Consider the following 25,428-nt stretch of genomic DNA (forward strand, 5'->3'; position numbering starts at 1 on the left):
TATTAATATTTTGATCCTTTCCACAGTTCTGCCCCAGTTCGTTTCCATTTTATCATTTCCTTTACCCGCGCGACTTATGGTTTCCTTTCGTCATTTCCCCTTGTTCCCTTTCCTCTCCCCTTTTCCTTTCCCATTTTTACTATATTCCTTTTTTTTGCATCTTTTCCCGCCGTTTTCTCTTCTGATCGGTTATTTAGTTTTTCCTTCCTTCCCATTGTCCCTTGTAATTCCCTATTTTATTCCTCACTTCCTTGTTATCTCGAATAAGGGAGACGCAACGGAATGCGGGAACCGGCGCGACCAGCGTTCCATGCGGGCTGTCTTGCGTGACATGTCCAATTTGATTCCGGAAGATGGAACGGCATTCTTACGGGCTTCTTAATGTTGCGGCTGCCATACATTTTGTATCTCGCGTCTGTCTCGTCGCATTCCTTTGAAATTCGCGGGGGTACATTGAACGCCGATATCGGTTAAGGGCGGAATTCCTTTCATTTTAGTGCCGGATATTATTGAAAGTTTCTTGGACTTGCCCTGCAAAATAGTGATTTCAATGCCTCCTGATATCATGGGCAGAAGATATTTGATTTGCTAAGAACTCGCGTAACTCTTAAATGCCAGGAGAGTCTGCCTTGGCTTACAATAACTTTTAAGCAGACGACAATGTGGAGTGTACTCGTTAATATTAGCGTCTCCTATTTCTCGAGACGAACGAGTAATTACATGCCTCAGTTGTAAATAAATATGAGCTTGGTTACTTTGCTAACTGTCAAGCAGACATGTACAAATTACTAAAAAAAGGTAGTTAAGTTAAGTTACTGAGTATCGACGCCAAAAGTAGTTGGAGTAGAGTAGAAATTACGCAATTGTAATAGTAATTGAGTAAACTACTAACTACTGTAAAAAAGTAGCGAATTACTTTGAAGTTACTTTCAAAGTTACTTTTTATGTTTTTGTGGTAGCAAAATAAACAGAAGTTTTGATCAGTGAAAAACCCTGCGAGCCGGAAATAAATGCAGTCATTTCATGACTTCCAAATTAGTTTATTCGCTCGCCGAAGCAATTGTCTTTCAAAGTTGTTATCGGAGAGTTTTCCTCTTTTCCTTCTAATAACGTCTTCGGTCAAGCTAAAAAGACGTTCCACCGTGGCGCTGGATGCAAAGGCAGCGTTCAATTTCAGAAGCAGGCTGTGCAGTGTCGGGTAAGCGAGTGTCGGCATCTTTGGTGTCCATGACGAAACATGTGAGGCTTGCCTCGGCTAGAGGGTCTCTTATAACAAACTCTCGTCTGTTTTTTCTTTTTTTCTTCGGAAAGTTGAGATTGTTATGACTGGCCCCTTTTTATTCTCATGACGTTCGGAGATTTCGCCGAGCGAGTGCACCTGACCGTCAAGGGATCAAGTCTCGCGCCACGACGATGAGATCATCCGGACGACTGCGCGTCTCGTTGCAATGTTATAACCACGCCACTTACAAAAAAAAAATGTTTTTTGCCGTTGACTATAGGTCCAACAAAAGGATCTCCCAAGGGTGACTCGAAATCCTCGCCGGCAACTACGGTATCCTGACGCGCCCTGACAAGTAAAACGTTTTCAACAAAGAGGTCTCCCTGGCGTGGAAGGTCGGAAGGACGCGAAGGATTACGTAAACAAGCATCGGCGCTCGTACAGTTGCAGCTGGAAGCCGGAACGTGCTCCCATGAACGGATTATCCGTGTCTGCGTTTATGCGCGGGGGAGTCCGCTTTGCAAGGGAGTATGCGCTGACGACGAGGCGACCATGAGAACAGGCGCCCAGCTGCGAGGTCATCCCAGTGGTGGCGCCTACCGTGGAACCTACCACTTGAGTCAGAACTCACTAAAGGCACACCATGAAAACAACAACCCCCGGAGTGCCCCATCTTTCACGTTTGCAGCTGGAAACGCAGCGCTTGCGTGCATTACCGGATTAGGTCAACACCCGACCAAGGCTTGTCAAGCATCTCTGACTGCGTTCGTGCGCGCCGGTATTATGTTTTGGCTGCTCGTCGTCGCCACCTTGGCCAAGGACGCCTGTGATGCAGTTTCTAGGGCTGCCGAGAATACGTGCCTGGGAACGGAATGTGAGGGGGCCCCTTGTTCGTGAATACCACTTAATCTGCCAGCGTATTATTTATTTCTGCACTCAAACTTTTGTGATGAAAAAATAATAGGATTAAATTTCGAAAGTAGTTAGTAATTTGAGTAGAAGTTACCTGAAAAACGTAGTTAAATTAAACTAATAATTACCCAAATAGAGTTCTAATTGAAAGTTACCAAGTTACTCGGAAAAGTAGTTAAACTACAGTAGTTTGAGTAGAGTAGTTAAACTACGTCCAAGTCTGCTTTCAAGTAACGTAGTTCTTAGTTTGCGAAGTTGCTGAAGTAGCGAAATTCCTTATTAGCGAAGGTGGTTCAGTAAAGGAGTTCCTTATTAGCGATGTTGAAGTAACTGAGTTTCTTATTAGCGAAGTTCTTAAACTAACGGAGTTCTACAAAAAAGACGGGATTGATATTAACTTGCTTGAGCGAGGATGGTCAGACCAGTTCGTTGTCAGGATCAACCTTGCCTGTTAAGGCTGTTGGATGTCGAGGAGTTCTCATCTAGGAGCACCGATAAACAATTTCTTGCTGGTACGGAACTTCTTAGAATCGCGAACGTTACTATTACAGAAAAAGGTTTATTCAGGTCGACTTGTCATCCCACTTGTTAATTCTTTTACGCTTTCCCGGCAGTCTTTTCTCTACAGGAGAAAGATTAAGAAAAGCTGACGATCCCTTGTTCGCGCTAACTTTTTCCTGTTCTACGCATATATACCCGAATTCACAAGCCCCTCCCCCAGATTAATAAAAAAGCATCAATAAAACAAACTTAGAGGAACAAACAGGAGCTCGCGTGCCTCTATTGTTGGACCTTCCGCCGCTCCTCCCGAATTTCGCCATTGTTTTCTTCCCCAACTTCTGTTCCCTTCTTTCCCCCTTTTCCCCCGTCTTCCCCATTTTGATCGCGCCTTTCGCCGGAGCAAATGGGATGTCGCGAGATTCAGAGGCCGATTCCCGCGGAGACGAAGAAAGGCTGCTGATCGGGAACCTCCCACCCCGCAGCTGCAAATTGGTTTCGGGCCCTCGGTCGCGATTGGCAACGGCAAAAAAAAAAAAAAAAAAAAAAAAAAAAAGCCACAAGCGGGACCGACCAACATCGCGACCCACGTCGCCCGCAAGAAAGGACCACCGTGATTCTCACTTTGGGTGTTCGGGATCGACGCTCTATATATACTTTGTTTCACCTTGCGACAAAGCGCTCCAGACGCTATGAGCCACCCTGTAGCGAATCCCGCGCTAGGAAGGCGTCACGTTACCACTCTTCCCATGCGCGTAGCCCACCATAGACCAACACACTGCTTACCAACGAGCCCGCGTGTGGGCCATTGCGCCTGCGCACAAACCAGACTCGCGTCGCGCAAAGCGTCTGCGCATGCGCAGTGCCGACAGCAGCGCCACCACCGCAGATGGCGTGACGTCAGATACTTGAGTTTGTCCATTCTACGCTTCACTTTGAGTCTGCGGCCCACTCTGGGATCCAATGGGCCCAATCAATGCAGCCCCCAAAAATGCATCGTCACGGTGCTGTGCTAACCCCGTTTAAACCAATCACGAGCATTGAATGCGCCGGGAGAGTGCACTTTTTTTTTTCTGTGTGTGATTGGTTGAGCGGTTGATAGGCGACCCCCTCCCCCCCCCCCCCCCCCCTCCCCCCCCAAAGTGGCGATGCACGTTTTGCGCTGGATGATTGGCTCCATCGACCTTCTCACGTGACACTTGCATGATGTTGGATCGGCTACGATTGGCTCGTAATGTCTGACCCGGTCCGTCTCGCGAGGTGAAACGTAGGAGACAATGGAATCGGGGGGGGGGGGGGGGGGGGGGGGGGGGGGGGATCGAGTTGATTGAATGCGCAGCTGGACGACGCTCGGCCATAAGTCGATGTGGTTTCGACAAATACGGTGTCGGTCGGGTCGGCTTGGCTGAATCGGCTAGCGAGCGGATTGCACTGACTCGAGGTTTGGAGGGGTCGATGGGCCGGTGAAAGTGGATCGGTTCATTTCCGCTGCCGCGCAGTATGCGGTGTAATTGGGATCAAAGTTTGATGTTTCGTTTATAACCCACCTGAGTGCGTTGCGTCGTGGTGTGACTTTGTTGTTGTTGTTGTTATTGTTGGCATTGCACGAGGCTGGTAACTGTGTTCCCTACTGGTGGCAATGCGTTTCTGGAACGATATTTTCGGCTCCTCTGTCTTTTTAAAGAAGTTTTATCTGTTTGGCTCTTAACGCCATTTGAATGCGGCAGTGGTTCGTTGATGAACTCTGAGGTACTGCTTTAGTTGGAGGAAACCTAGAATGGGGTCTAGACCTTTCGCATTTCCACAGTGGCGAAGCGAATTTACCCTTTCCAAGGTCCCATCGTGCAACTTTCGCGGGCGACATAGTTGAAACATTTTTTTTTTTTTTTTTTCAAGCGCGAAGCGTGTTATTGGAACCCGAATTTCTAAACGTTGACGCGGCAGTCGACTCCAATGCATTCTCAGGACGCATGGCCAACATATGGCAGCCTCGGGTAAATAGCGGTGCAGCTACTAGAAGCACGCACCTGTGAAATGTCTATACTGAGGGCAGCGAAAAGGAACGGAAAAAGACGAAGCCAGTTATGGCCGTTGCAATGTTGACTTTAAAGGCCGGCGACCAGTTCGCTGTTTTCACTTTTCCCTCTCTTCTTCCGCTCTTTCCTTCTACCCTGTCCACCGTTGCCTGTTTCCTCCTCCCCCACGGTGAAAAGGATCTTCTGCCTTGCAGAATATCGAGCCTGGTCGTCGGCCTTGAAGGGGTACTTCGGCGATTTCCTCATGATCCCAGATTTGCCGGAAAATTTGCGAAACACACCAATAAATATAGCTGAAATAATAACCGAAATATTAGGTCAATATATATATATAATTTTTTTTTTTCTGGCAAAGTTGTTGAGTTTATAATTTTGGTCCTCACCGTATTTTTCAAACCGAAAGTCTACTGGCGACAACGCAAAAGTGGCGCCAGCGGCTGGCAGAGGTTCCGTTTTTAGAGTGTAGAATTTGTTCCACACTGATTTAAAGCAGGTTCATGGTGTGAAATGAATGCTTTGGAAGCTCGCTTCAGTACTTGCGCAGCAGCACGGAAAAAAAATGCTTGGCATAGTCTGCTCGACTTGCAAACCTGCCTACCAATGACGTCACGGCACTCAAAAGTGCGGGTATATCTGAATTTCGCCGATTTCACAATAAGAATTATGAATTTCGCGATGCTAAATAGCATGCCGGAAAGGGGAAAGGCCGGGGATTCAGAAAATACAGTCCGTTGCCTAAAAATGTCGCCGGAGGACCCCTTTTAAGCTCTCTCATACCCCTCGCACAAAAGGGAAGATGACACTGCAGAACGTAGATTTTCTCAAAATGGTGTTATTACTGTTATTGTTCATTTGACTATGTTGATCCGGGAAAGCAAGCTCCGAATATTTGTCGGTTCAGTACTTTTGCGCTGGAGCGCAGAACCTTTTTAGGATTGCATCCTGAGTTGTGTGGATACGTGAGATAAACTTTTGGCTATTGACAGAACCAGCAACATTCAATGACTCCTTTGGAAATTATAGGATGTAAACCTGCTTTCTGTCAGCAGTATACAATAACGAAAAAAAAAAGCTTCCATTTGAAACGAATTTAACATAGAGGGAATGGCTACTGCATTCTGCTTAAATCGTGAGGTGTTCGGACGCAAATCCTGAAAATCCCGCCGTAGATATGTATCTGCAAAACAATTTCAGGTTTGATAGAAGTTGGTTTAGTTCGCGAAACTTCGCAAGACTTCAATCTTTCCTTTCAGATTTCTGGATCGCAGCTACGACCGCACCGAGAAAGAGCACTCCTAACACTCCGTGTTGTTCCTTACACATTGCCGTCTTTATACGAAAAATGACGGTACGGGTATCAATCGGCACACACTCGAGTACCGTTAAATTCAAAACTCGTTATGCAATCTTGAAAAAAAAAACGAGTTCTTCGTACGACTTTCTTGCCAGATTAAGCTTCCGGGCGGACGAATTTGCGCCCGAAACTCTTTTCCTTCCCCGGTCTTCTTCCCGCCATACTCCGTTTCATTTTAAGCCGGACCGCCGTGGACGCTACGAGCCGTGAGGGCCAATCGGATGCCGCGACAGTGTCACGTGACCCTCCGGTGGGGCGCAGCGGTGCGCAGAGTCGCACGTGACATGTCACGATCTTGCGATTTTTCTGCATGCTCGCGATCCTAGCGAACCCGCGAAGGACACGATCGACGTCACGATGCACTTTTTTCGCTCCTTGGTCGCCTCCATTCGCAGCATCCGTTGCGGTCCATCATAAACGCAGTATAGAGAAGTTCTAAGGAAATTGTAATTGGGAAAGGGGGGGGAGGGGGCAGGGCGCCAATTTCTTTGCCCCAAGTTTAATTAGCTTTCTGGGGCCGGAGTTTAACGAAGGGTAGTCTGGAGCTCCTCCATATCGAGAGTACGGACGAGATGGTGGATTGCGAACCGAATTAAAGCAAGGGGGGGGGGGGGGGGGGGGGCTAATTGTTTTAAATTTGCATCGCTCCGCTCGAGGTTGGGGCTGTATGCTGCCGTGGTTCTGTTCCTCGAGATTCGAGATGATTCCTCCAGTTTGGCGTCCTCCGCGGCGTTTTCTAGGAGGCGGCGGACGGCCGGCTATAGAGCCACTGGAGTCACCGAGAGCTGAATAAAGCCGGGGCGTAGCCAATTATGTTAACGTGTCTTTGCTTTCTGATTGGTTGGATCGGCTAACGTCGCGTTCTCATTGGCTGCGAAGCAATGACAGGATGCTGGAGGTTCACCGCGCTCTGCTTTTCTTACGCAGTCGGTGACTCTGAATATCGGCTACATTTCAGAGTCACTCGGGTATTATTGTCGCGTAGGAATAAAGAGCCCAGTTGTCGCGAGTTTTCACCGGTGTACCGCACTGTGTCGGTACGAGTTTGCCTTCATTAATGTTTAATACCCTCGACGTGCGCGAGTGTCTAGACGTCTGTCGCACATGCAATTGCGCAAGAGGAGGGGAACATGAAAGAGACGGGACAACGAGCACTCGTTCTGCCCCTTGCATGTTCCTGTCCTCTTTCGCTATTCTATTTATGATGTTTAACCGACTAACCGAACAATTGCTTTTAATTCGACGTCTCTCATCATCAGTATAATCAGTGTTCCAGCTTACAACCCGTTGTTCTTTAGGGAACTGTATTGGGTTTAGTGTTTTTTATATATTTACATCAACAACATTGTTAAAATTGGTATCGACGTGATCCTTGTAGCTTACGCCAACGACACTAGATTTTCCTTGTGCATATGACAACGGAACTCTTGCTAAAGTCGTAAATCTCGTTTAAGACTGTCTGTGCAGATGGAGAATTTTAAATTCGCTGCAAACAGACAGATATAAAACTGAGGTAGTGCTTTTTTTTTTAACTAAAAACAAAATTTAGCATTTGCGACCGTATACTTGTACTGGAAGCTCGTTATATTATGTTTAATTGATTTAAAGTTTAATTGAAATAGTCCTCAGTACTTAAATTTTTATGCGTATTTTTTCAGTTTCAGTTTCAGGTTTCTACGGATGTCGCTGGTTATTAGCAAGGTTCGTTTCGATTTCCCGGTAATCATGAAACTGCTCACTTGCAACTATCTACTGGCGTCACATCTTGCTACATTGAAACTGTCATAATTAGAACATTCTTAACTAATTGAGACATTGTAACTACAAAAAAAAAATTTGCATCTCGTTTTGGAACCTCGACAGCTGCTAACGTAAACAAACGTGTGCTTCAAACAAGGTTGTTTGGAGTACAGTGATGTGATTGCTGCCCCATTTGCGCCAGACTGCACCAAAGTGCTTACCCTTTTACATCCTGCTACATTTTACCAAAAGTTTAGGAATTGGCGTCAACATTATGTCAGACCTTAATTTATTTTTAATAATACTGGAAATACAGGGTGTCTGTCTCAAATAGCGGCCAGGCTTTTAAATCGACCGCGAAAATCGGTTTATTCACCTATCGCTCTCCGATTTTGTGCAGCGTTGCCCACGGGTGCTGCATATTTTTCTATAAAATTTGTAAAGAGCGAACTTACCCGAAAAAAGCACTACAAGTGCTTTTTTTATTTTGATTATAAATTGCAGTTTTGTTACAACATCTAGTACTTCAAGGAAACATTAATTTAGGTGCTCAAAATTATTGTATTCGAACTTTATTTCAGTGGGACTGAGTATTTAAGAAAACTATTCCGAGCAGTTCATGCTGTCCTTCATCAGTCATCTTCTTGTTCCCATGTCTGGTGTTTGACCACACAACAAAACGCTAGTTCGGTATTTGAGGCAATCGCTGTTATGCGATCGATGCTTAAAGATGGCTACACCTAAGTGAGAAGACAAAGTAGGCGTTGCTTTTTAGTTGAAGGGGCCCACACATTAAAAGTAGTGTGAATGAAAATGAAGTGTGCGCTCATGCTCCAAAAGTTCTTTTTGCTGTTCCAATTTTCACTTTTGGCTCCTCCAAAAGCTGCTCCAAAATGACTAAGACCAATCACATCACTGGTGCTGTGTTCCAAATCTTACCCAAATGGATCCGAGTTACTCCGGCGGGTCGTGTCACGTGACAACACAGATTGAAAAGCCCTGGACGCGGGTAGGTTTCGGAACGCCAAGGTACAAAACCCTTACCCTGGAGTAAGACCGAGTACATTTTGGAACACGGCCTGGAAGTATCACCGGTGCGCCGTATGATACCCTTACAAATCCTTTTTTTTAACATCGAATTTGATTATGATCATTCATCTCTACGATTACATCTAAGAAGCACGTAACAAGCTGCAAAATTAATATTCGCGTAATTGACCAGATAGTTGATTTACCTAGAAATTCCAATATTTAGACCTTTTAAGTCCAGATGCCTGGAAAATTCTCCACAGCAAAGCAAACCACGGAACCCAGGCATTAAGATATAACCTTCTATCAATACTAAATAATTTAATAAGAAACAACCTCTTGTTAAACGTCTAGCACTGCGTTCCATCTAAATGTATATTTATGTACCATCTTGTTCATGACTAGATATCTGTGCAGATTGTGAACAAATTTTTTTCCATGTTCGCAAGATGTGTGCTCGCTTCGTGTTTATTTTTTTTCTCAGTTTTAATATTTGTTTATTTCCATTTTTATTGTCTGTCCTCTTCTGCCGGGGAAATGGAGATGGGCCTCGTCAAGCCAACATATGTTGCCATTTCGCCCACGCCTTCGTTGTCTTTACAAACGTATAGACGAAAATAGAATTCGTGTATACGTTTTACGTCTATACGAATTCGTGTTGCGATGCCTCAAGTTCTCTCAACAGCAGCTGATATTGAACCAAAACGGAATTGGAGCAACACCTTTCCGCGTTGCTCTTCAATCACCAAACATTGGTCACCAGTCACTATCCTCATGCATCGAAATAGTTGCAGCCTACAAAAAACTTAACTTCGTTTCACGTTATCTATATCTGTAAATGTAGCTGGACTCACTCGTAAAAAAACGTGAGATTATAACGTACTTTCATTTCACCTGACGTAACTGAAACTGTAGCTTAGTTACCTCTAAGAGTAACTGCTATTTCTTTGCAACGTAGGAAGTAATTCCCGTCGTCTTCTAATTTGTCGATTACAATACATCTCAGTTGTGCGCGCGCACTTGGGTTTACGATAGTATGTTGTCATGCCCGTTACAGCTTGTCGAAAGGATATTGTGTAATATAATTGTCTTTTTATTTCTTTTCTCTTTTCAGATAACAAAGGAAAAGGTAAGCCAAACATTCTTCATCCGTGGGTTCTGCTTTATTTCGCCATCAGACAGTTTAATGATGGGACCGAGCAGGCTTTCACTTGGAAGTTTATTCCGCTGTTGGGATGCGAAGTTGATTCAAAGTAAACTAACATCTATGGTCACAAACAAGATGAGAAGGAATGGGAGGAATTTTTCGTTGTCCCGCTTCCAGCGCGAGGTTCATACCTTGGATTCCTCTTTGGCGTCTCGTCCCAGCACGAGGGCGCGTTCTGGGACGCCATGCTTTTCTTATCATGTCAGTCACTTCAGAAGTAAGCCTCTCGTCACTTTAAAGGGACCCTGCAATCATATTTAAGCGTCTACCTTTTTTGCGGTTTCCAGGTCTCTTAAGGTTCGGGCAAGCCAACGGGCACGGAGAGAGTAACTAATATCAATGCGTCATATTTTAACCGGACGACGCGGAAACCTCCTCCACCGACGGTACCGAAAGCGCGCGAAATGTGAGGTATTTGGTCCTGGGCTTACTACTGGTCAGAGCCACGAAAAGCTTCTTTGAAGTCGAAATACAAAATATAAGTGGCGCGAACCGTTTCAATTACTTATAAAAGTAGTTTTTGTTCATCCTGTTCATCGACCAGGACGTTCGTCCTGGTCGATTTCAAGTACATTTTCCTTTTTTCTTGCTGCTTGAAGTCGGGACGCGCGAGAAGAGCACGTAGAAAAATTAATGTCCGTTGGTCGTCGCGACAAAGTAACTGACCGACACTGTCGGCCATGTTGATTTGATCGTAGAAAGTGCGTAAGACAGCTTCGGAGCTGTCGTAGGATTCTGTCGTTACCTGCGTAAAAGTTACGACAATTTCGTTTCGAGAATACAGATTTTTTCTCAGATTTGTCGTGCGAACTTTTTTCGTCGTAAGTTCGCTTTGAGAATCCGGCCTCTGATCATTCCACCGTGTTTGCTGTTGTTTGTGGCCAATAAAGTGTCATGCCGAATTAGTGTTTAATCGCGCAGAAAATGCAATGAGAGCCGCCCTGGCTGCCCGCTTCATACAGCCTATCCAGAACATGCTTTAGTGGCGCCCTCTCGAGCTGTCGACACGGAGTGCGGCAGCCGTGACCGCTCGCTGAGCTCACTACCCCTCCTCTAGTTCAAGGGCACTCAAGCAACCAAGGACATCATGAAAGAGGTTATTTTTCGCTTGTTTTTGTAATTTTAATTTCCTTATAACTTTTAAAATAAAGCGAAATTGGAGAAACAAAGTTTCACTAAGTTACTACGTTTAGTGCGCTCAGGTGCAGTGCAAATTAAAAACCAGTAAAAAGCCATTGCAGGGCCCCTTTAAGGTAGTTTAAACAGGTCATCTTGGTTTTAGTTTTGTACAGAAAAAAAAATACCCCACATTTTATTGTAAAATGTTACGTATTGAATGGTTCTACCCTTGCGATTAACTTGCTGTTGCCTTTTCTGCTGAATAATATTTTTATGCTTTTTTTTGTTTTTTTGTTTTTTTGCAACTGGGTACCACATTTTAGGCTGCGTTCTAGTTTTTCATGTACCTATTTTCAGTAACGAAAGATAGGATTAACATTTAATTTGGCACATATCTTCTACATGTTACTGGCTTTAAACTGAACCTGAGAAAATGAGTTTAAACGTGCAGCATTCAAGAAAAATATTTTTGTTTTAATTGTTTAAATATTGTAAAATACTGAATTTTCGCAACTTTTCGAAATATTGGAGAGCTTTTTTACTATGAGCTGTAAACTTTTAATGTAGTCGTATGCATATTTTCTTACTACAGCTGCATAAAATGATCAGCGAATTGCACAACTGTAATTTTGAGAAAACAGTTTTATGTCTCCACATTTGTCACGAAGGTTCAAAGGCTCGAACAAAGTACATGTCCTTTGTCGCTGTTGTCCTTTTATCTCGCCGAAGATTTTTTTTTTCGTGTTCCTCTTTTAACTGCGCGGTTATTTGTTTTCTCTGCAGTAGGGCCTTCAAGGCGTTAATATATAAATTAATCGATATAAAGAAACACGTGCGACTACAAATACTAAATACCAGGGGGTGCGGATGTTGGAGCCATATTTAAATGGCTCGGAGCTCTCGTTCACCCCGGTCGCTTTCCGGTTTTGTTCCTATGACTGCATTTAACTTGTTTTAACTAAAACTGAGAAATCTTTTTTTTTTTAGTTCGTTTACCTTACTATTTTCCCATGACTATTTTGTGGGGACATGCTGTACGAACCCGCGTGCAACTGCCTAATCTTTGGTACCATACCCTAATTACTATGCTGTACGTATCCTCAATTCACGTGCAAGTTGGCTTGCATTCAAAGTGCAAACGCGTGTTCTTACACAATGAAACAGAAGAAAAAAAAAAAAAACAAGAAATCGACGGATGCACAAAGTAGAGCTAGATTTCCGTTACCATGGAAACCAAGTCTCCTGAAAACTCGTGGAAGCCGCGAATAGCGTAAATACAAGGTTTTATTATTTTTTCTATTTGTCTTTTTGGCGGGTGGCGCTGTCCTTAGGCCCTCCGCGGTGCACAGCAGCTCCCCTGACGGGTTTATTATGCGACACTATTGTCGCTACTCTTTTCTTTTTTTCTTTTCTTTTTGTCCACCCCGTTTGACTTCGTGTCCTCCTGCTTGTCTTAGTGACATTTTTTCTCGTTTTCCTTTTTTGGTTTGTGTTTCCGTGCGTCAGATTGTTCAGTGTCCCGTTTCATTTGAAGACGGCTGCGACCGACCGGTATTTGAGTTTTCGGTTCACAGGCGAGCTGCTTTGTCGTTTTCGATAAGTCAACTTTTATTTTTATATTTCTTTTTAGCGAAGAAGACACTTTTAGGGGGATTACGCTTTGGAGAACTAACTGAAGTGGCACTTTAATCTTTTGCCGCTTCATAATTACTTTTTTTTATCAGCTCAAGAGGTGTTGGTCTAATTTGGAGCGGATTATCTCTCGCTGTAGAGAAGAAATTCTTATGTGTATATTTATACATATATATTATATATATTTGTGCGTATGTGTGTTTGTGTGTGCGTGTGTTTGTACGACTTTAACGAAAGTAGGAGCTAGTTCCTGTCGCACTTGATAAAGAAATCAGACGCAGTACTTCGAAGTCATATTAACGCTTCGCTAGATCTTGCAGAATGTAGGTTTTGTGACACCTGTTCTGTTTGGTAAACTCTTGGCACAGCTTTTCTTACATAAGGTGAGTTTGGTGTAGTCGTTATCGACGAACAGAAATTTCCTTTTTTCGCAGTGTCTTTTTTTTTTTTCGCTCTTTCTTATTTTAGAAAATTCTCTGTACTTCTCCGTTTATAACTTCACCGATGTTCTTTTGGTTCTTTTTTCTCCAGTTATTATAGCAATTACCAGTAGAAAGGTTGTCCTCTGTTTAACGTATTTTTGTCTGAAAGGCCTTCTGGAATTCTTGATTTGCGTAAACTGGTCCCGGTTACAGTCGGCTTCGTTGAGTCATTAACCCACACTCAAAACTTATCATGAACAGATAATTTTATTTAACAACATCGATGCTCGATATATGTCATCACATTAATATGTGACCTTATTTTTACTCTCAACAGTAATAGAACGACACTACATTGCTCATGAAGCAATCACATTGTTCTTTAATTTTTTAGGAGGCCGTTTGTCTACTGAAAGTTTGTTCGGCAGCTTAAAAGCCAGATCATCCCATGACGAAGGTAGTTGTGGAAATTCCGTGAGCTGTTTTTATTAAAAGTAGCTCACTAGCCTGGTTAAATTGCCTTTTTTATTTAATGAGTGGCATATTGACGTTCAATCATTGCGAAGAATAGGCCCTACAGAATATTACAAAAGTAAATTTAATAATTGTGCCTTTCTAGCAGTGATCCCTTTGCTGCCACATCTCCCAACTGCACTTTAATATTGGGCATCCGCGCAAAGCGTCAATGGCTAGTTTACATTTTTATAGTGTGGTTAAGATCTTGAAACGCACACCCCGATTGTTTTTTTTTTACTGAGTAAAATAATTAGACCGAGGGCACGCAATTACATAGAGAATACAGTGTAAAAATGAAAGTTGTTTGTGGTGTAGGTATAACAGTGCGAACAGGTACTTTTATCTAGCAAGAGATAATTCTGTGGGGAATTATATCAAATCACTATATTACTTCGTGTTCCTGTAGTTTTAATGGTAATGGTTTCTGTGGCCTCCCATTGAAACAAGAAGTGCAATTTTTAGCCTGTCACGATAATTTGATTACTGTAGCGGAGATGTTCCTAACACGTTAACTGCCTATAACCAGTATGATGACGTTATAGGGAGTCTCTTAATGCGTCTGTGTACGTATTGATGTCTTATTTATAAAGACACATCGTAAATTGTTGATTGTGGGAAATATTTATGGACATTTTGCCGTCCAACTTTTATGCAAATTAAGAAAAAGGAAATGAGGCGTAGGGCATACTTTAAATTTGACTAGATCAACAGGAAGCCATGTGTAACAATATGGCCTCTGTGTTAAAAACAAATCAACGGGTACAATTACGCACAAACTGTCTCGCGAAAGTAGGTCTGTCTTATGTGTTTACTTTCTAACGTATGTATATATATTCTTAAACTCCCTTTGAAAGAAACACCTCTGGTCTTAGCGTCTATTTTTAGTACGTTTTCTGCAAAACGACGCCAATAACTTTTATATGCTACGCCGACCCTTCATTCTCGATGCTATAGCCCTACAAAGACGACCTCAATGCACTCGGAACAACGTTCGGCTAGTCGTTGATTAGCATAACAAGCGCGTCTCTAAGTCCCTAAAGTGTCCTCGCGTGACGGTCTTCGTGTATTTTGCTCCAACAGTTTGTTCTCCGTTCCCTTATCAGACGAGGGAAAAGGGTTTCGGCTGAAAATTACCCCGGACCCGCGCTGTAGCACAAGTACCGGATCTCAAAAACCCAAGTTCAAAACACGACGCGGCTCAAATCAAATCGAAACTGAAATTTAATTTCTGTCTGCCTGCCCCCCAGCAAACGAAGCGCGGAGGCGCTCGAGAAACTGGGAGAGCAGACGACAAGGCAGGAAGGTGAGAGTAGATTAACAAAGGAGAGGAGCAAATCTTTGGAGAGAGAAAGGGGAAGATGAGGAAGAGAAGCGAACGCGGAGTAAAAAAAATAGGGAAGGAGAACATCTAGGGAGGAGGGGCAGATTCGGGAGCGTGGGCGGTGGATAGAGGTTTGAGGAGGTGGGTGTAGGGAAAGGGGGTGATTGAGCGGAGGGAAATGGGGAAGACGAAAAAGAGGGGAAGGAGGAGGCGGGAAGAGGGGGAAAATTCCGGTGCACCACATCAATGCGACACGCCTGCGCAGTACCGGGCGCTCTGCGCTCGCTGGCTGGCTCGCGCCTTTCCCCATCGTCATCGCCATCGCGCTTCTTTGTTGCGCTGTGTCTCTTTCCCTTCACGTTTTTTCGCGGCATTCAGCGGCGCAGTTCTTTGCGAGCTGTCGGTCGTGGCGGTTGGGTCTCCTCCGAATTGTAGCGGAGTTTTTTTGTTTGTTTTTGTTTTTTATGATCCGCGTCTTGAGAATCGCACTCCTCGCAAGTGAGCGTCGTTGAAGACGGCCGGACGACGCTGGTGCGAGCCGAACTGTCGTCTGCAACGGATGTCAGCGGCGTTTAGTTTCGGTTTCGGTTTTCCCTTTTAGCGTTCCGGCTGCGTATTTCCGCTTTCATTCGCGGACCGCTCCGATTTGATTTTTTTTTTCGAATTTTTTTTTCGCCTGTGACGATGAACCCTGCGTTTAACCGAAGTTCCAAAATGTCTCGCGAAGTGTGACATCGTTTGCTAAGAAAGACTGCTCAAATGTGACGGTGTCGGAGATGTGCGTGTTGTCACGAACTTGCCAGGAACGGAAGTGTGACTTCGATGACGTCATGTGAGACAGTCATTTGAGGTAAGCTCAGCTGCCTTTGTTTCAAAATCGAATCTTACCGTACGGCCTATTTTTGGCAGTTTCATAGGCTAGCATTAGCGGCTGGATGAAGATACCCTACCAGATTCAGGTGTGACTTGTTATTTAAGGGTGTTGTTGGGTGTGACAGTATGTCTGCCCTGCTGTATCACTCGTATCAGTGTTTGTAGATTGCCGTATCGTCATTATATCATTTAAAGAAAATGAACCGTTGAGTGGAGCAGCAGTTGCGTTCCGTGTCGAGGACATGAGATAGTTTTAGTAGATCGTTCCGGTACCTCCGATAACGATACGATGCGTGGGCAAAGGCGTCAGCGGGATATCGGTTATCGTCATCAGAGCAATGCACTAAAATTCCCTATTAATGTAAATCGGAACGCAATCTAACGTTGGTTAGCCGGGATAATTAATATATATTGCACGTACTCGTGTTTCTAGATCAAACTGGTCTAGATTTCACATGTTATACCTATACTCGTTTTCACCTCAAACAAAAAAAAAATTGTGTTTTGCGCATTGTTCATACGCTGCGCAAAGTAGTTCTTGCAAGATTTGGTTGTCGGAAGAAGAAGCGATGCTTTTGGCTTTTTAAATATGGTCGTCTTGATGAGATAACATATCTCTAATCTGAAATGCGCCTACCATATTTCTTAATTCTCCACATAAAAAAAGAAATTAGTCATGCTCCGCCAGGGGGCCCGACTCTTTTGTGCTCCGGTTCTTGAGGTTAGGATGACTATATAGTCTTATCAATGTATAAGTGATTGTTACGTAACTTGTACTTTTTTTTCCTTTACTCTACGCCGTATTGGTTTGCGAAACTTACTTCTATAATCCGAATCGTCCTTCTCAACGCCTCTTCAGTACTGTTAGTTTCATTACGGTTAGTGGTCGTTCCGCACAATCAACACAAGGGAAGGCTTGTGAAGCTTCGTGGTAATACGTGTTATAAAAAAACAGAAAAAAAGTTGATCTGCAACGTACCCACTCCGTTGCTTTCAAAGCATGATAACTCCAGCGGATTCATATTGGATATATGGGAACGCAATTTCCATGTCAAACATTTTTAAAGGGTTTTACAATAAAAGGCGGAAAGCGATAATTATTCTTTCGAACTGAACATTTCAAAGTGTAGTTAACTACGAACTTGTGATCCCAACGTCATTCAACAGTCGCCGTTTGTCAGGCAGGAACAGGCGCCAGATAATTATGACATAATATTATTTGAGTCTCTTACTATTGACACGACTTCTTGTTTTATTTTTGTTGACATTGAAATTTTTCATACGAATTCTATTAATTCGTTCATTTTATACTACAATGCTCGGCATGTAGGAGACACTGAGGGAGGCAGATATACCAAGCAACGCTCTAAAAGTGTATATTTTGACTTTACTAATAGTACATTAGAATATACTTCGAACCAGGGCTGGGCAGTAGGGCGATACAAATATATCCCGATTGTATTTTAGAGCTATTTCTGAGTAGCTGTATCCGGTACCGAGATACATTTGAGATGTTAGGTATTTGTACCTGAGTAGTAAAATACTTTTGTAGTGTATCGGTTGTATCGCGATACTTTGCCAGGCATAGGTATCTCGCTATATTTGTTGTCAAAAGTTGACTGATGCGAAGGGTCCATGAATTTAGAATTCGTAACTGCCACATAACATCCTTTCAAAAGGGGGTTAGTTAGTCAGAATGGTTAGTTGAGTCAATCGTTTCACCCCCCTCTCCCCTTTTCCTACTGTTTGCGACGCACCCTCGCCGTTTTAAGTTACCCTAAAAACTGAAAATCACTGTTTTTCAAACAGAAAATGAGACGAAACATGGCTCATTTCGGGCATACCACGTTTTCTACGACTTCGAAGATGGTGATTTCTCGTCTTTCGCAAGATCAGGACAGACCGGTGTAAGGGCGGAAGTTTTTCGCTACCTTACAACTACAGGGAATACGTGTTAATGCTCCAGGAGTTCCCTTCCATCAAGGCAGTATTTATTCGGAGTAACACGATTTTGTGTTCGTCGGCGGTATTAGATAGGCTTTTCTCTTTCCCCAGTTCGCTACTGTGCGATCAAATCTCCACTAGCTTGATGATAAGTTCCTTCAAAAGCTACTCACACTGATGCGTTATTAGTCTACTTTCGAAGTTTACAATATTTTTTTTATCAAATAAACATGTCTATTGCTTGAGAATCGGAATGTTCCTATATCCTGCCATATTTGATACTTGCGATTCATATGACGTTGTCTGCAATGCAGTGCATCATTATATATCATGTCGTTTCGCACCTGAGACTTTGCTGCAGAAAAAAAACTTTTAGTCGGAGGAACAGACAAAGAAGAGAGTGTCTCCAACTCATTTAACTAGTTTATTTCTCAAACGCGCTATATATACCCACACAGCCTCTCTCAACCACCTTCTACGCAGAGATCTCCTTTGTTGAAAGCATTTGCAAATACAAAAACCATACACATACACAAGGGACGAAATTGTCGAACCATGATACCATCATTGTCAACCACCTTCTACGCAAACATCTTCTTTGTTGAAAGCATTTTCAAAACCACATAATATACTCTTACGAAGGACCACACGGTCAAACGCACAATACAATGCACTTATCATCAAGAACGACGGGACAAAAGATCGGGTACCTATATCTGGGTGACCATCCTTTTGGTTGGGGTACTCCTGCGCATTGTACCCCAACCAAATAAGTATACATGCTATCTGTTTTTTGAAAATATTTTCAAGAAAGGAGATCTCTGCATAGAAGGTGGTTGAGAGTTAGCTATACCACCAGTTCACGTGCGCACTCGCACTCTTTTCGTTGTCATTATAAGCGAATGGAAGCATGACCTCGTTCGGGAAAAAAGAAAGCATTTCAGTATGTATATTTATCTTTATTCCAAGTTTTTCTTTTCCACACTTTCTTCGGAAGTATCTCGGGGATATCCCGTTATATAAAACACAAACGTATCTCAGTATCTGTATTTAGGCTTTAAAATACATGGATTTCAGTCTTTGTGTTCCGGGATTCCTTTTTTAGTATCTCTGCCCAGCCCTGCTTTACCTGTACACTTCAGCAGATGGCTTTATCGGCTGCTGTTGCAATATACTTTCGTAGCATACCACTGAAAAGAAAAAGAAGAAAAAAAAACGAGCACGCTTAAACTAAGTGTATTGAGTGCAGTTGTGCTGGAAACGTTCTTATCGCATGCGTTTAAGTTGCACAAAAGTGCTGAATGAATATAAAAGGCGCTCAACGAAAATTCCGAGGACGCCTAAACACTTCTTATGAGTTGTGAATGCGAAAGCATGAATGTCGTTCTACGCGCCGCAGCCTCTTCTGATCCTCTCGGCACCGCAGCCGTTTCTGCTGCTCTCGGCGGGGGTCGCAGCGCCGTGGGGTGTGGGGTGGCGTTCCTTGGAACTAAGCCGCGCGCCAGCCAGAAAGAGTCTATCCATCGATTCGCTGCTGCAGACTACAGGCTTCGCTGCATGGGATAGGGGAATTTCGGTGCCGTTTGGCGTGGCTTCAAAAGCTGATAACGCCGGTTCGCTCCGTGGGACAGTTAATAATGCTTTCGCATTAAAAAGGAAAACAGTTGTTTTTTTCTCAACCCAAAAATACACTACGCATTGCCGCACGCTCGGTCACCGCGAGGTGAAGCTCTAGCTGTACGGACCTTGTGCCAAATATTCAGAACTAACCCCTTTTTTAATTTGGAGCTTTTCACCAATTTTTAGAAAAGTTCAATGAGAAAACAAGGCGCGTTGTAGCGTTCGACATTCATCTCCACTTATCCGTGTGCTAGGTTGGACGAAATTTCCTAAATTAAAAATTTAATAAAATTGCTTATTACCGTTTAATTAATTAACAATAAGTTCTCCGTTTTTTTTATTTATTTATTTTCAATAGCTTGCGCTACACTTAAGCGGACACTGAGCATACTACGATTAGTACCTTCTTTTCTTCTTTTCTTTTTTTTATTGCGGTAAGGAAAAGACACGGTTTTCTTTTTTTTTTTTCTCTAAACACCCTGTACTTTTAGTGCATGACTCCTTGCAAATGGCCATTAGTGTGTCGGGAGTAGCATGTGGAATGTCGGTCGTCTTACGCTCGCCGCCGTCTCGTATCTGAGTGCTACCCAGAAGCCCAGTTCCTTGACAAATCACGCTTCGTTGCACGAATGCCGGCTTCCTTGGGATCATTGGTCAGAGCGGCCGACTGCAGCTCGAAGGAAACAGACGCCGCCTAATTGGAATTCCATGGGACGCGGGAACATCGGAACGGAAGTCCTAAGAAGCCGGCGACCGGCGAACACTTCTCCTTCCGGATTCCTTCTTTCGTTATGTAACGTTTTCTTTATTAGTAGTTTTTTCTCTTCTTTGGAAACGACAGGTGGATTTCGATTCGATTTTATGGAACACAGAGAACAACTCCCTTTGAGTAGACCGATTTTAATTAGGCTGCCCCGACTTTTGTTTTCTGACTGTGTGTTTTGTTTTCTCAATATATTTTTGTTTATATGTTTTAGTGAGCGCAATAAATGTGCGACGAAAATTGCTTTCGCCGTTCTTAGCAAAATAGTTAAAAAGCAGGCAAATGTATAACGCCATTGATTGTGTGAATTGCAATATTATTGCATTTTCAGTATGTTGCTAATAAATGCTACGTAGCTTATGCGTTAACCCGGAAACCTTTCATTGGAAAAGTAGCCTCGCCTAATACATGAAACCAAGAGCCAAAAAAATTATCGACATTCTCTGCAATATTTGAATTGTGCATACCTTGTTGATGATTATATTTGTTTTGTTTTTGTACTATGTCTAGACATTTCTCAAGAACTGGGGTAATTTACCTTACGCTATTTTTTTTGCAGGTTTCTGAATAGGGATTCGATTTTCGGAGAAAATCTTGAGTTTTGCATTCACTTGTCGCACAATAAAGAGAGAAATATTTATTACCTGTTTTGTCTAACATCAAAACACCAGAACTTGCACACTATCTATATCAGTCGTGTCTATGTTTTTATACCAACATCTACGTTCTTACGTTGGTTGGACACATTGTAATTTGTTTTTATTATGGAATCTCTGGCATCCTTGTGAATTGGCGATTCCTACAGGTGTAAGCTTTACTTAGCGCCAAACATTGGTTGGAAACAAGTTCATAATACTTTCAGCTCTTGAAATATTGTAGTAACTTAAAAAGAACGCGAGAAAAAGTGCGTTTTTGTATGTGTGTATGTGTGTGTTTAATTGTATGCCGTCATTAACTTATCGTCACTTGATGATTTTTTTTAAAGGTGTGATTTTTAATTTTACTTTGAGTTGTCAAAGAAACCGAGAGCCCCTATTGCTGAGTAAAAGTCCGCTTAAATATCCCCCCTTAAAAAAAAAAAATAACATTTACAAATTCAACAATGCTTTCTATCTTGCAGTTTGTGCGTGTGCCTTCTTTGAGACACAGTTTTCAGCGAAGCTCCGATGGCCGTTTCGTGTTTATTGATCGATCTCGGAGGCTCTGCGTCACTTCCAATATATAAAGCCGGAAACATCGAATGAAATGAAACAAAAAAGAAACCTATTTGGGCAACAAAACACTACACCCTGGACTTCCGGGTTGCTCGGGACTCCCGGACTGACTTTAGTTTAGTTTAGTTTTTTTCTCGTCTTTCACTGCATTCTTTCCATATCTTTCCGATAACTGTATCCCTTTTCCTTCTTTCTCATCTTCGTTGTATTTAGCTTTCCTTTCCCTCTTTTTTGTATACCTCTTTCCCTTCTATCCCATCTTTGAACTCTTGCTTTCTTTTTTTCCCCCTCTTCTCTCTATCCCTCGATCCAGTTGCCTTTCCTTCCCGTCGTCCACAGGTTGCCAGAGCGTGCGAGCTGTTTCACTCCCGATTGCGCTCGAGCGAGTTCCGACAACCGTGACTGACGCGACTTGCAAATTGGCTCGTAGCCGGCGCGACGGTTTGTGTCTATACCCTGCTTTCTTTTCGACGAAAGACGTATTTTAAATGCGGGAACCCCGCACGGGCCTTTGCTTGCTCGTGTTGGTGTTCGTCGCACTGCAGCGAGGCCATTGAAGCGAGTGTCAGCTATGGGGCGCAGCTGTGGGTTTGACGTCATAGAGCGTGTAACCAATGGCGTTGCACCACTCCTTCCCCTTCCCTTCCGCTGCGTTGGAACGGGGGCTGCGTAGTAACTGCGTATTCTGCTATCGCATCTTCATCGCGTTTCGCACAATGTCTATAAGCGAGGCGCGTTGTTTAGTTTGAATTTCACGAGTTACAAAAGCCCGTTGGATACCTTTTAAGCCATATCGTCTAACCAGTAGAGTTTTATTTTGTCCAGCATACAGCATAGCCTACATGATAGAGCTTTATCTTGTCTTGGCCTCAATCTAAGAAGTAAGCGTCTTCATGTGCCGTCCGATTTTTTTACATCTACGAGCAATTTTATGTTCACCAACAAGGCTCTAGTTGAGCTGCATTGGTGAGTGTACCAAACTTAGGCAAAATTATCATTAAACCAAACGTAAACAGAGATTAGATATTCATTTACACTCCGTTTCCGTATGGTTAAGTGTGGAAAATATGTTCGCCGCTTCTATAATCTTTAGTTTAATGATGTCGCTCATTATCCCTGCGCGCACGCGTGCAAATCTCCGCATATGTATGCTGGGACAACATACATATGTTGGGACAACATACATATGCTGGGTCAAGATCTTTTAAAAAAAATTCCCGTTCCCTCGTTGTGTCCTGGAAGTGAACTGTGTGCGACAGCCGATCACTGCTGCACACAGACTACACACACTGCACACTAACCACGACGTCACGCGATATCACACTGTCACATGGCTTCGCAGTCTCACGCCAAACCATGGCGTCACTTGACGACCCTGTCACGTGACACCGTGGAATTATTTTTTGCTACATCTAGCTAAGAAATGTCCTGCTAAGTTTAGCGTACAGATTTTCTACGAAGCCACGCGACATCGTCACGTCACGTGAGAAGCGTGACGTCACGCAACGACTTACGCGAAACAGACCCCGGGATCTACTCCGCTAAGCCCTCCGCGACAAAGAAGCCGCTACTGCGCCTGCGCGCCGGCGAAAACAAGTTGATACCGGAAGTTGACCGGAAGTTGGCGTGCAGAAGAACAGCCGTGTCTTGCGTGAAGTGGTACGCATGCGGAAACTTTCGTAGCGGAAGCGGAACGCAACAGCTGTCGCCGAAAATTGAAGCCCGATATCCCGTGACACGGTTTGTCGGACGCCCCTCTAATCCCCACAGATTACGTGGGCCTAATCAGCGCGAGTCTTTCGGCCCGGGACGGCCGGATTTGGGATGGAGATTAGGACGGGCGGGGATTAGCGGATGCGCACAGCCTCCCGAGATTGGACGGGCCGCCGGTGCGTCTTAGAATGATGGAGATTGAGGAGATTGCAATAGAGGGCGGGATTAGCTAGGAACGCGACACCCTCCACTCTTTTGGGCGTCTGAGGAGCGTCGGTGGCAATTTGTCATAAGGCGAAGTTCTATTAATGTATTGTAGGACACTCTCGAAGGCGGTTTGGATGTTTTGTTGGGATCGCAAGGTTGTAAGTGTCTGATAATGGTACTTGGGGCCGTTATCTTATTGATTGCGTTTGTTGAGCGGGGGAAACGTTGCCTTCACTTTGGGCTTTTTGTTTAATTAGATAGACTGAAGTAGCCGCCCGCCCCTCCTTTTTGAAGATTGGCACGAATAACAGGTACAACTGAAATTCTTTTGGAATGCGTGATCAAATTATAATAATCAGCTCACAAATTGAGTAGAATATGCCAGCTAACACGAATACCTAGTATTAATTGGTCGATTTTTGGAAATTTGCGCAGAAATTATAAATTTACAATTATACTCTGATGTCTGCCGCAGTTTATAATATTATACCCAATATCTTTTTTTTTTTCATGTATATATTCTTATTATAATTTTTAGTTGTAAACGAAGCATCGTGTTTGCGTCGCATGTATTCAGAAAAAATCTAAATATGAACACGGCTGACCTTCTTTCTGGTGGCCACAAGCACCTCATTAATGCAGCGGAAGCTACACTCCCACGCGCTCTTTCCTTTATTAGGTCTGACCGTCTGACGTCAGTGCAAGCTATCTATAGTTTTAGCTCCGTTGAATATTGTATCACACTTAGTTGATATAAACGCTAATAAAGTAACGAATGAGATCGTGCGATTGCTGTTGAACTTCGCCTCCTCTCCAGTTCCCGGTGTGTATTTGTCATACGATCAACGCGGCATCAGCAATCGACCCTTCCATTGCTTAAGTATCTGCGGACTTCATTTGTGCCCGCGCGGCTATAGGGAAATTTACGCAACCGCCGATGATCTCATCTTGTTCGAGAAGACATGGAACATTCCCGAGCCAAAACCGGGTTACGTTTGCGGCGGAAACAGAAGAAATTTACTGAAGTACTTGTAAGACAAATACGACAGTGTGAAATAGGATTATGAACTCCAATCGGCCCGTCCAATGTTGAGCCCTTATTTGCCTCTAATTTTTAAAACGCACGCGTTTCGCGCTATTTTTAATCGGTACGTACCCCACACAGAGAAGAGGCCCTAGAGATGAAATAGTAAAGAAGAACCGCTCTGCTTCATTGATTACCTTGGAAAAGCCGCTGTTCTCATTCCTGATTGAGACCAATTTGGAATTCAAGTGCGCCCCCGTGTCTTTTGTTCTTGTTTTCCTTCCAAGCTGCAATTATCCGTTTCGCTCCTACGCTTCCGATGAACCACTTAGGCTTTCCGGCTGAAAGAAGGAAGAAATGAAGCCAGAGAAGCTATACGCATCTTGTGTTCGTTTTTTACTTACTCCCTATCCGGGTCGAAATTGAACATTTGTACGAAGCCTGGGGTAAGAAAGCTTCGTACCTTAAAGGTAACTACAAAAAAAAAAAATGAAATCAAATGAATCGAAAGAGGCTCTGCTCCGTTTCACCTTAAGTTGGACCACTGCGGAGGCTACGAGCCATCCCACGGCCAATCCAATCAATGCTGGGAACGTATCGCTTGATTACACGTCCCTCGCGTCACTGCGAGTCACGTGACGTTCGGGTGGCGTTTGACTAGCTTCGATGGCTAGTAGCGTTCTCCGTGTTCCACCGTAAAGCAAAACATAATGAAAGCTAAAAAAAAAATAAGATGTACGACGGTTGCAACGAGCGAAGACCTCAAAACATTCCACGGGTGATTTCCGATTTCCGGCCGTTCGTTTAACGGTCTCTACCGATCCTTACTTACCGATTTGTATACATTTATTTATTCTTATTTTTTTTTTTTATTTCCTACGCGTTTTTTTTTTTTTTTTTTTTAATTCATGTCCGATGCTTCGAGTCCGATAAGGGCTCGACAGTAAGGAGTACTTGTGGCTCTGTGTTTTTAGTAACCGCGCGTTTTGTGTTTTTTTGTTTTTAAAGATGACCGACGTTTGTTGGAAGAGGATGATGATGATTGAAAAATCTATAACTGCC

At 43.5% G+C, this 25,428-nt stretch overlaps 1 protein-coding gene across 2 annotated transcripts in view; it reads left to right on the plus strand.

The window, feature by feature from the left end:
• Positions 1 to 25,428, plus strand: part of LOC8030117 — a 265,725-nt gene that overhangs the window by 148,310 nt on the left and 91,987 nt on the right. For both annotated transcript variants that reach the window (XM_042288815.1, XM_040218935.3), the window contains exon 4: positions 9,906 to 9,920. In XM_042288815.1, the coding sequence (XP_042144749.1) occupies positions 9,906 to 9,920 (15 nt within the window). The remainder of the gene's footprint in view (positions 1 to 9,905; positions 9,921 to 25,428) is intronic.

Source organism: Ixodes scapularis, unplaced genomic scaffold (genome assembly GCF_016920785.2).
Source record: "Ixodes scapularis isolate PalLabHiFi unplaced genomic scaffold, ASM1692078v2 PGA_scaffold11__112_contigs__length_91849675, whole genome shotgun sequence".
Classification (NCBI taxonomy): Eukaryota; Metazoa; Arthropoda; class Arachnida; order Ixodida; family Ixodidae; genus Ixodes; species Ixodes scapularis.